The 12,205-nt window shown below is 38.6% G+C and overlaps 1 protein-coding gene across 1 annotated transcript in view; it reads left to right on the top strand.

Moving 5' to 3' along the window:
* LOC126228341 (transmembrane protein 248-like) overlaps positions 1 to 12,205 on the top strand; it is a 52,129-nt gene that overhangs the window by 38,732 nt on the left and 1,192 nt on the right. Inside the window, exon 5 of the mRNA XM_049942290.1 lies at positions 4,772 to 4,900. Within this exon, the coding sequence (XP_049798247.1) occupies positions 4,772 to 4,900 (129 nt within the window). The remainder of the gene's footprint in view (positions 1 to 4,771; positions 4,901 to 12,205) is intronic.

Below are 12,205 nucleotides of genomic sequence, written 5' to 3'. Positions count from 1 at the left end.
TTTCCATTAATTGTGCGTCATGATCACAGGGTGTATATGACCCGGGACAACCGGGGAAAAACCTGGGAATTTTTTAGAGTCCCGGGAATTTTTCATTGTTTTAGTTTTCAGTTAAATTTTTGTAATTTTGACTGGTAAGAACCAATACTCTGACAAAAGATATTTCTGTATCCCGCGACTGCAGAATAATACTGCAGCATTAAAATATGAACAATAGAAAAAAAAATTAAACCTAAATTGCAAAGGAAATGCACCAAATAAAATAACACAGTGCTCGTACAAGTGTCTGCCAGCAGCAAAATGTGTCAATGGCTTTTGAAAGGCTATGCAATGCCTCATAACAACAAATTGCCTTTGATGAGAGTGACGTCACAAACTGTTTACATTAGACTCATTTAATCAGTTACGAGCGGGCTCATGCACACAAGCAGTTGAGTCGCGTAAGAGTAGTACCTTCTCCCGCTTCTGGCTAAAAAAAATGTGGCTGTTGGCTGTGTAACCAGCAGTAGCAGCAACCAGCCACATGGTACCTGGAAAAATTTTACTGGCACGCCCAAGCTGCCAGATTCATGGGTGTGCTGCAGGCCCGGATCTAGTGGGTAGTGGGGGCAAACCGGGGTATCTGAACCGGGTGGCAATTTTGGGGGGAGGGGGCAAATTCATATTCTTTAGGGGGGGGAAAACCTTGTTTCACAAAGCACCTAGCATCCTGCACCCATCGGTCTATAGATTATTATATGATTTTGAAACACATCCCTGCTGCTTTTTGAAAACAATAGAAGTTGATTTTTGAAAGCGTGCATAGTTTGCATGATGTCTCTGCCAGGGGAATCCTCGTCACATCTAGAAATAAACTTTCCTGCAGACAAAACGGGATGGTGCTATACGAGCTGAGCAGAATAAAGCTGAACCGGTGAATGCTAACTGCTGCTTGTTTATGTGGTTGATTCGGTTTGCGAATGTCCATCCTTGTTATAATTACTAGTGAAATCCATACATTCAGACTACCATAATGGAAATAAATTACTTACAGGCAAGAAAGATTACGTATTATCTTCTCGGTGTATCCAAGAAAGTGAAATTTTGACAGAAATTTTTTGGCCAGATTGCTAGACTAGACAGGACCAGTTGTAGTCCTGGGCTAGCAGTCGCTTAAGTTCCATTCTGGGAGTAGCGCGGAAAACGGATTGTATGAACACTAATAACGCCTAACGGGAGAATAATTGCTGGACAAATAAACTGTGATTGTGGCAGTGTTCGTAAAGTTAACTGGAGAATGAGTTTTGACAGTGGTAGGAATAGTTACAGAATTAGTGATGACAAGACTGTTTGTTAGAACGAGGAAGGAGAAGAAACAGGGACATCACACAAATTATGGAAGAATATGACGATTCCAAATTTATATAAAAATTTCTTTCTACTACTTTTCGGTCTCATGCATGAGAAACTGGGGCATATGAATGAAATGTGAAACTATTTCCTAACGTAAAGCTTTTTGCCTGTAGTAGACCAAATAGGTATTTCGTGAATTATATTCTGACGTATTATAAAAATGATCGTTATTGCCAAAACAGTCTCGCTTATTTTGTGTGTATTACAATTGCTGCAACATTAGAAATGGCTATTTTGTTTTCTCCAGCACACAGTGATAAAATAGGTGTAATCAGATTGAGAAACCACACAAGTCTTGGGTACTATTTGTATAACAGCTTTTTCAGTATTAGACAACAACATTTCTATTTTTCATGTAGCAAAATGTTTGATGAACTTCGCTAAGGTAATAGTTCTTCTGCAGAAAAGAAAGCACACCATGTAAAACTGTAGCAAGATTAGAGAGATAAATTGCTGGGACCTAAGGATTGAAGAAATGTTTACTGTCTTGCCTGTCTCTTGTCTTTGCTGGTTTTAGGTGTCCTATATTTAATTTTATGTCGCACAGAAGAGCAAGTTATTGGCTAATAGGCAATAAAGAGTCCAGATTTTCTGAAGAGTTCTTGTTCTCCTGGTTACAAATAATGCTATCCGGTATTAATTGTGAGGCCTTTTTTTACAATAACAAAAAAAGAGGGGCAGGATGTCTAACCGGCCAACTGGGAGCAGAAGAGACGCTACAGGACATTTTAATTTCCACCATCCTGAAATAGTTTGATGGCATCCATTACAAAATATACACGTTTGAGTTCCACAGAGCGAAATACAGTGACATGCGGTGTGACAATGTTGTTTGAAGATGGGTGGCACCGCACTGCACACTTAAGACCAAATAACATGTCTTACATTTCCTCGAAGATATATGTTTTATGTATCAGACTCTTCAGAAGGATGTGTGCTAGAAAATTAACTTATTTTTTAAAAGTCCTTTTTTTTCCGCAGAGCAGCCTGAGTTACAGAGAGTGTGTGTGTGTGTGGGGGGGGGGGGGGTAAAAGTAGTCTCCACGTGACCCTTTTTTACATTTAGTGATTTTTCTGTTTCCTCGTTGTTTATTACTCTCATGTCAAATGAAAACAAGACGGATTTCTGTGGCTGGGAGCTATTAAGTGAATTAAAATACATTCACATAATTACGGAAGGCTAAAATATGTTACTAGTTTCAGATTTTATTTTATTTCCACCTTTCTGACAGTCAAGCGTTAATCGCCTTGCAGAACAATGAAGTTATTTTTGTCGGTTTGATAAATAAATTTGGCTTTTATTAAGCTTTCCTGCTGAGGCAGTCAATTTATTCCACACTGTTGGCCAGTTTCAACTGTTCGCTGCATTTCAGGTGCACGTTTTCATCTTCTAGCACGTATGGCATTTTTTTCCCCCCCTGAGTATCATTTTTTAAAGTGCCGGGAAATTCTACGTTGCTGTATAAAACCATATCCTTTAAAAGGATAAGTTTTACAGTTCTAAGGGAAAGTATACTCTCACTTAACATGGCAAAAGTGTGTTTTCACCCAGGAGAAAATGTATTTTCACTGCTGAGAAAATGTATTTTTAACCGATAGATCCTGGAAAAATTTGGGAACTTTTTTACCTTGTCCGCGTATACACCCTGGATCAGATAACCCATTAACAACTGGGTACACATTAATTGTTTCTGCCTGAGCACTACATATGAAAATGTTATCGATAAGTGACCTACTATCCTGCTGCACACGAGTTGGAAAATTTACAACAGATACTAGATTGAAACAACCAAACAAAGATACTAGCTCATTTGTCCTATCCGTATCTTTCAAGGAAATATACATTAAAATCACCGCAAACCACTAACTGCTTCTTCTTGTCTGACAGGTAGCTGAATAATGCCTCGAGATTTTTCATGAGTAGCTAAAAGTTACCTTGAGGAGATCTGTAGATTGTTACAATTAGTATAGAAGTATATTGCAGTAGCAACTCACAAGCACATACTTCAAGGATCTGATCTACACAAAAACTATATGTTTCAATATTTTTCACTTTGTGTCCAGTTTTTATATAAGCAGCAACTCCTCCTTTTTCCATGTTGATTCTACATGAATAAGATGCTGATCTGTAATCCCTTAAATTTAACTTCTCCATCCCTGCAGTTACATGGTGTTCAGAGAGACACAAAACATCTATACCTTCAGAATTTACTCCATTTTCTAGGCATACAAAAAGCTCATCTATCTTATTTTTCAGTCCTCTAATGTTCTGATGAAACACACCGATTTTATTTCTTTGGATACTGCTACAGACATTATGGCACTGTTCTGTTTTAATCTCTTTCAATACTCTGTCTGTAACCTGACTCTAACCTAAGAAATGCGTCCTTCTGACTCCAGTAATCACAGGTATTTTGTCTTGTGTGCATGTGGCCCCCCTTACATTTTCTGCAAGATGATCAACTAATCTATCCTTCCCCCTCCTATTCAGGTGCAGGCCATGACTAGTGTAACCCCACCTCCCAATTGCATCAACAGGCACAGCACAGATATGAGATTTAGGCTATTGTGCATATGGTGACAACTCTTGTGAACACCTATACTGCATTATGTGGTATAACAGCAACCAGTACCAATATGTACAGTTTGTCAGTTAACAGATCCTACTCAGTTATCAGTGTTTTTGAATTCTCACATCTTACACGATATGAGCTAATTGGATGGCATGTGAAAGTAAGAGATGCTGCATCTGCTTTTGTTCTGGAGGTAAATGGAGCGGTTGGCTTGGCCATGACGATTTACAATGGTTATTATTTGTACCACATTTGCTTAAAATTTCAGTGTGTAAATTCACAGTAAATTGTCTATGTTGACTCCTACATTTAAGATTTTCTTTTGTGATGACGCTTTTAGCCTTATTTTGGTTTTGTGTTGTATGCAGACACCAGAAGATGGTCTGGAAACAACTGAAACCAGTTGTGTGATAAATTTTGGAGTCATACAGCTGCTTGCAATCATGAGTTTTAACACTACTCTGGTTTCTATACAAATTGTAGATAACATTTTCTTCTTTTGTATACCATTGCAACCTTCAGAATCTGAAAGCATGTAATCCAATAAACATTGTCAAATGCTTTTTATAAATTTGAAAGTGCTATAAATATAGGCTTTTCTTCTCAACTTCTAAGATAATATGAAGCGTCTGGTTACCAACTGAAACAATTAGTAATACTCACATTTGAAATTGTCTTCAGTGACAATATCCCAATTATACTTCATTTTTTATGCTGACAAAAATGATTTAATTTATTTCAGAATTTTCATATTTAAGGTAGTGTTCAGATTTTATTGCCGACTGCTATTTTACTATTTGTTACAGCGTGATCGTTCATTGATCAATCTCCACTTGATACACACGAGTTACTTCTTGTTTGTGATGGCCATGACCCTGATATGCTATGCCATTATCAAAGGAAAGCCAAAGCAAAAGACTATTATCATAGAAAAGGTAAATAAATGTCTCAGTTTAATGAGAATAATTATAGCATGTGAAATGTTTAACATAATTTTGTAGTTTGTGCAGTATTTGAATAATTTGATTTACTAACTTCTTGTTTCTTTCTAGATGTAAAAATGTGTTGTTTTTTTATTGTGTTTGGCACAACAATGCCTTGCACTGCGTGTATTCTCTCTCTCTCTCTCTCTCTCTCTCTCTCTCTCTCTCTAATCACCAGAGGATTATGCTATTCATATTTTCTCTCTGCTGTAGTATTTTCATCCTAGCTGCATGTCATCTCTCATTTTCTTTCAATTAACAGCAGGTATTAGAGAAAAATTAAAGGAAATATAGAAAATTATAGTTCTGGAAAAAACTCAAATATAAGAGAAAATCAAACCAATGGACTATGAGAGACTTTACGCACACTAAGCAGTATATTTCACACTGATCCTAGAATTTAAATGCATTATGGTATTTGGAAGTCACTGTATTGTGGAGAAAAGCACATTAAATAACCAAATAGTCAAGCAGAAGTATTAACAGCGAGAGGAAAAATACAACTCGGTTGATTTTAAAAACTGAGCAGAATTCTGAGAAACTGGGACAGTAAAAATTTATTCTGTATTATAATAAATGTATTTCTGAAAAGTTCAGTGCTATTTTTCAACAGCATTTTCTCTGTTTTTGGTGTTACATCGTTGTTTTTATGTGCAGTGAAACCCCACTTTCATAGTTTTCAAGGGACTTCATAAAAATGGTTTACTTTGCAGGAAAATGTAAAATGTGTGAAATAATGTTTTAAGCTGTAAAAGTTACTTGTAGAGTAGCCCTTGCATTTTTGCTCTTTGTGTATGATATATGTACTTTTTTGTCATCAGTCTTCTGACTGGTTAGATACAGCCCGCCACGAATTCCTCTCCTGTGCTAACCTCTTCATCTCAGCTTAGCACTTGGAACCTATATCCTCAATTATTTACTGGGTGTATTCCAGTCTTGTCTTCCTCTACAATTTTTGCCCTCAACAGCTCCCTCTAGTACCATGGAAGCCATTCCCTCATGTCTTAAGATGTCCTATCATCCTGACCCTTCTCCTTAACAGTGTTTGCCACATATTTCTTTCCTCTCCGATTCTGCTCAGAACCACCTCATTCCTTACCTTATCAGTCCACCTAATTTTCAACATTCGACTGTAGCACCACATCTCAAATGCTTCGATTCTCTTCTGTTCTGGTTTTCCTACAGTCCATGTTTCACTACCATACAATGATGTACTCCAGATGTATATTTTCAGAAATTTATTGCTCAAACTAAGGCCAATATTTGATATTAGTAGACTTCTCTTGGCCAGGAATGCCCTTTTTGCCATTGCTAGTCTGCTTTTGATGTCCTCCTTGCTCTGTACGTCATTGGTTATTTTACTGCGTAGGTAGCAGAATTCCTTAACTTCATCTACTTCGTGACACTAAGTTTCTCGCTGTTGTCATTTCTACTACTTCTCATTACCTTCGTCTTTCTTCGATTTACTCTCAGTCCATACTCTGTACGCATTAGACTGTTTATTCCATTCAGCAGTTCATGTAATTCTTCTTCACTTTCACTCAGGATAGCAATGTCATCAGCAAATCGTATCATTGATATCCTTTCACCTTGTATTTTAATTCCACTTCTGAACTTTTCTTTTATTTCCATCATTGCTTCCTTGATGTACAGATTGAACACTAGGGGCGAAAGGCTACATCCTTGGCTTACACCCTTTTTATCTTATATCACCCATCTTCCTTATAGCTTACCCCTACTTTTTTCAGAATTTCGAACATCTTGCACCATTTTACATTGTTGAATGCTTTTTCCAGGTTGACAAATCCTATGAACATGTCTTGATTTTTCTTTAGTCTTGCTTCGATTATTAACCACAACGTGAGAATTGCCTCTCTTGCCTTTACCTTTCCTAAAGCCAAACTGATAGACATCTAGAGCCTCCTCAGTTTTCTTTTCCATTCTTCTGTGTATTATTCTTGTAACCAACTTGGATGCATGAACTGTTAAACTGATTGTGCTGTGATCATTCTTGCACTTATCAGCTCCTCGCGTCTTCGGAATTGTGTGGATGATGTTTTTCAGAAAGTCAGATGGTATGTCGACAGACTCGTACATTCTACACACCAACGTGAATAGTCGTTTTGTTGTCAGTTCCCCCACTGATTTTAGAAATTCTCGTGGAATGTTATCTATCTCTTCTGCCTTATTTGATGTTAAGTCCTCCAAAGCTCTCATAAATTCTGATTCTAATACTGGATCCCCTATCTCTTCTAAATCGACTCTTGTTTCTTCTTCTATAACATCAGACAAATCGTCTCTCTCAAGAGGCTTTCAGTGTATTCTTTCCACCTATCCACTCTCTCCTCTGCATTTAACATTGGAATTCACATTGCACTTTTAATGTTATCACACTTGCTTTTAATGTCACGGAAGGTTGTTTTGACTTTCTCGTATGCTAAGTCTGTCCTGACCAAAATTTCTTTTTTGATGTTTTCACATTTTTCCTGCAGCCATTTCATCCTCACTTCCCTGCATTTCCTATTTATTTCATTCCTCAGCGAATTGTATTTCTGTATTCCTGAGTTTCCTGGAACATTTTTGTACTTCCTCCTTTCATCAGTCAACTGGAGTATTTCTTCTGTTATCCATGGTTTCTTTGCAATTACCTTCTTTGTACCTATGTTGTCCTTCCCAACTTCTGTGATGGCCCTTTTTAGAGATGTCCATTCCTCTTCAACTTTACTGCCTACTGAGTTATTCTGTATTGCTGTATATATAGCCTTAGAGAACTTCCGTATCCCACTTCTTTGTGCATTGATTCTTCCTGACTAATGTCTTAAACTTCAGCCTATTCTTCATCACTACTATATTGTGATCTGAGTCTATATCTGCTCCTGGGTATGCCTTACAATCCAGTATCTGATTTCAGAATCTCTGTCTATGATGTAATCTAACTGAAGTCTTCCCGTGTCACCCAGCCTTTTCCAAGTATGCCACCTCCTCTTGTGATTCCAGAACAGAGTATTCACTATCACTAGCTGAAATGTGTTACAGAACTCAATCAGTCTTTCTCCTCTCTCATTCCTTGTTCCTAGCCCATACTCTCCTGTAACCTTTCATTCTACTCCTTCCCCTACAACTGCATTCCAGTCCTCCATGACTATTAGATTTTCATTCCCCTTCACATACTGTATTACCCTTTCAATATCCTCCTACACTTTCTCTCTCTCTTCATCTTCAGCTTGCAACGTCGGCATGTATACCTGAACTATCATTGTCGATGTTGGTTTGCTGTAGATTCTGATAAGAACGACCCTATCACTGGTCTGTTCACTGTAACACACTCTGCCCTACCTTCCTATTCATAACTAATCCTACACCCGTTGTACTATTTTCTGGTGCGGTTGATATTACCTTATACTCATCTGACCAGAAATCATTATCTCCTTTCCATTTCACTTTGCTGGCCCCTACTCTATCTAGGTTGAGCCTTTGCATTGCCCTTTTCAGATTTTCTAGTTTCCCTACCACATTCATGTTTCTGACATTCCGTGCTCCAACTCGTGGAACACTATCCTTCCATTGGTTATTCATTCTCTCTCTCATGGTCACCTTTGCCTTCTAAGTCCCCTCCCGGAATCTTTTGCCAATGGGGAGATCATCATGATACTTCTTCAGTTACGGGCCACATGTCCTGTGGATACGCATTACACATCTTTAATGCAGAAGTTTCCATTGCCTTCTGCATCCTTATGCCATTGATCATTGCTGATTCTTCTACCTTTATTGGCAGTTTTCCACCCCTAGGACAAGAGTGTGCCCTGAACCTTTGTCCGCTCCTCTGTCCTCTTTGACAAGGATGTTGGCAGAATGAGGGCGACTTCTTATGCTGGAAGTCGTCTTCTGCCTATGCGGATTCTTAATTAAAATTTAAGCAGCAGCGGGATTTGAACCTGGGACCAAAGACGTTTCGATTATTAATCAGAGATGCTACCCCTGGACCATGGGAAGCAATATGTACATAATAGGCATCAAAATCCTTGTCAGGGATTTGTTTACTATCTAATAAAGGTTTATTATCTAACAAAAACCGCTGATGTAACTGGAACTGATGGCTGGCTGGGAATTAGCAACATTTGACTCAATTTCATATGTCATAATCGGTGTCTTTGGAAAGCCTGCAGCCATCATTAATTATTTAAATAATGAAACACTGCAGTAGTTACCCCCCTCCCCCCTTTTTTTAAGCACAATGTTTTGAGAATTTTTTCTTGTCAAGTGCAATTATGTACATAAGTATTTTCTGTGGTGTTAGCACGTGTGGTGTTCTGTGTATCTTGCACTGTAGTAGTCTTTTTAGGTTATCGTGTACTGTGCCTCCTCAGTTATGTGGAAATCCAAACATGCAAACTATCACTCACATTCTTTGTTTGTGTAACTTCAATAAAACAAAAAACAAAAATCGTAAAAACTTCACTTGACAATGAGAATAAGTTCTTGAAATATGGTTTGCTCAGCATGAAAAAATACGTAATAGGTGCTGTTTAAACCAGAAACATTTGAGCAACAAAAAGTGAGTGATTACGTCAGCTAGCAGTACAAGTGGCCAAATCAAGAGACACACTAAATATGGTTCGACAAAGGTGTCACAATGATCACAACAATGACAAAACTATGTATGCACAGGAAAGACAGTTTGGAAATGCTTGGGATTGATCACAAGTTCCTTATCCAAACGAATCTAGTTACTCCCATCAGTTACCACACTGAGTAGAGCTTGAGAGCGGCAGGAGATTCGGCATGAATTGTTCAGCTTTTACGTGTTTATTGGTTCAAATCTGCTGAGTGAAGTGCCCTGGTGTCAAGAAACTTAATCCTGTAATGTTTGTAAACACTACTTGACAGCCAATATTATACCAGCATTATTTTCTGTCAGTTTTTTTCTCCAAGAATATGTTTTTATAATGTACAAATCGCAGAAAAATTATAAATTTGTTAATGCAAAATCAGGTGCAAATTAACATTGTGCATGTAAGAAATTTGATAGGAGCAATAAAAAAGGTTCGTAAATGGCATGGAAACGTTAATTCCAGGCATGTAAATGTGGGGTTATACTGTATTTTAACAAAATTTGTACCACATTTATCTAGGAAACTGTTCCTTACACCTAGAAAATTCAAGGAAAAATAATGTAAACAAGTAGGTCTCCAAGTTAACACTTCTGACTCTTTTTCCCAAATGAAATTCTATCCTGAGAAATTTTCACAAAAATAAACTGGGATTGAGGAATTTCGTGAGAACATCAACCACTTAAGCATGAAATCTTAGGTAATCGACATACTTACTTGATTTCAGCTAAAATACTATGTGTTGTGACAGTGTGGTAAGACCTTGTACTCAGTCAGAGGAATGCGTTTCAGATCATTGTCATGTTGTCCACTGTAGGTTTCCCATTGTTTCTCTAAATCACTTAGAGCAAATGCTGGGACAGTTCCTTTGAGGACATACACTATGTGGTAAAAAGTATCCGGACACGCCCAACAACATACGTTTTTCATATTAGGTGCATTGTGCTGCCACCTACTGACAGGTACTCCATATCAGCGACCTCAGTAGGCATTAGACATTGTGAGAGAACAGAATGGGGCACTCCGCGGAACTCACGGACTTTGAATGTGGTCAGGTCATTGGGTGTCACTTGTTTCATACTTCTGTACCTGAGATTACAAGACTCCTAAACATCCTTAGGTCCACTGTTTCTGATGTGATAGTGAAGTGGAAACGTGAAGGGACACGTACGACACAAAAGCGTACAGGCTGACCTTGTCTGTTGACTGACAGAGACCGCCAACAGTTGAAGAGGGTCGTAATGTGTAATAGGCAGACATCTGTCCAGACCATCACACAGGAATTACAAACTACATCAGGATCCACTGTAAGTACTATGACAGTCAGGCGAGAGGTGAGAAAACTTGGATTTCATGGTTGAGTGGCTGCTCATAAGCCACACATCACACCAATAAATGCCAAATGACACGTCGCTTGGTGTAAGGAGCATAAGCATTGGATGATTGAACAGTGGAAAAACATTGTGTGGAGTGACGAATCACGGTACACAGTGTGGCGATCCGATGGCAGGGTGTGGGTGTGGCGAATGCCCTGTGGACGTCATCTGCAATCGTGTGTAGTGCCAACAGTAAAATTCAGAGGTGGCGGTGTTATAGCGTAGTCGTGTTTTTCATGCAGGGGGCTTGCACCCCTTGTTTTTTTGTGTGGCGCTATCACTGCACAGGCCTACATTAATGTTTTAAGCATCTTCTTGCTTACCACAGTTGAAGAGCAATTCGGAGAGGGTGATTGCATCTTTCAACACAATCGAGCACCTGTTCATAATGTACGGCCTCTGGTGGAATGTTACACAACAATAACATCCCTGTAATGGAGTGGCCTGCACAGAGTCCTGACCTGAATCCTACAGAACACGTTTGGGATAGTTTGGAATGCCAACTTCATGCCAGGCCTCACCGACTGACATTGCTACCTCTCCTCAGTGCAGCGCTCCATGCAGAATGGGCTACCATTCCCCAAGAAACCTTCCGGTACCTGACTGAATGTATGCCTGCGTGTGAGTGGACGCTGTCATCAAGGCTAAGGGTGGGCCAACACCATATTGAATTCCAGCATTACCAATGGAGGGTGCCATGAACTTGTAAGTAATTTTCAGCCAGGTGTCCGGATACTTTTGATCACATATTGTAGGTAACTTCTTTCCCCCATCCCGCACTTGGGCTGTCTGTAATGACTTCTTTATCAACCGAACTGTAAACCCTAATTTCCATTTCAGCTAATTTTGTAGCTACTGTCATTGCCAAGTAAGATAAATAACAAACAAAATAGTGAAGTGTAACAACAAAACTAAGTACTTAATGGCACACCAAGTACTAGCAGAGCAATAATTAAATTAGACAAATAGCTAAATTTATGAGATTGACAACAAGCCCAGATTGGATGGATGGATCATGTGACAGCCATAATACTCCCTCCTAACAATATTCGCTATTCTTGACAGCTGTTTTCCAACATTAATTTAGTCAGACACATAATGTGGTTAGATTTTATGTTTCTTATAGAGTGCAATTATTGTTTATTGAATTATTTGGTATGAAATGTCAGATGAAAATCTGCATCTAGACAGGAGAAGCAAAGATTTTCACACAGAGTATAGTATAAAGCCCATATTCGCCAACTGCTTCTCGGTGATAATTTTTTATTTGG

This window comes from Schistocerca nitens, unplaced genomic scaffold (assembly GCF_023898315.1).
Source record: "Schistocerca nitens isolate TAMUIC-IGC-003100 unplaced genomic scaffold, iqSchNite1.1 HiC_scaffold_363, whole genome shotgun sequence".
Taxonomy (NCBI): Eukaryota; Metazoa; Arthropoda; class Insecta; order Orthoptera; family Acrididae; genus Schistocerca; species Schistocerca nitens.
Note: the sequence above shows the minus strand (reverse complement) of the source record. Positions and strands in the feature narration are given on the sequence as shown.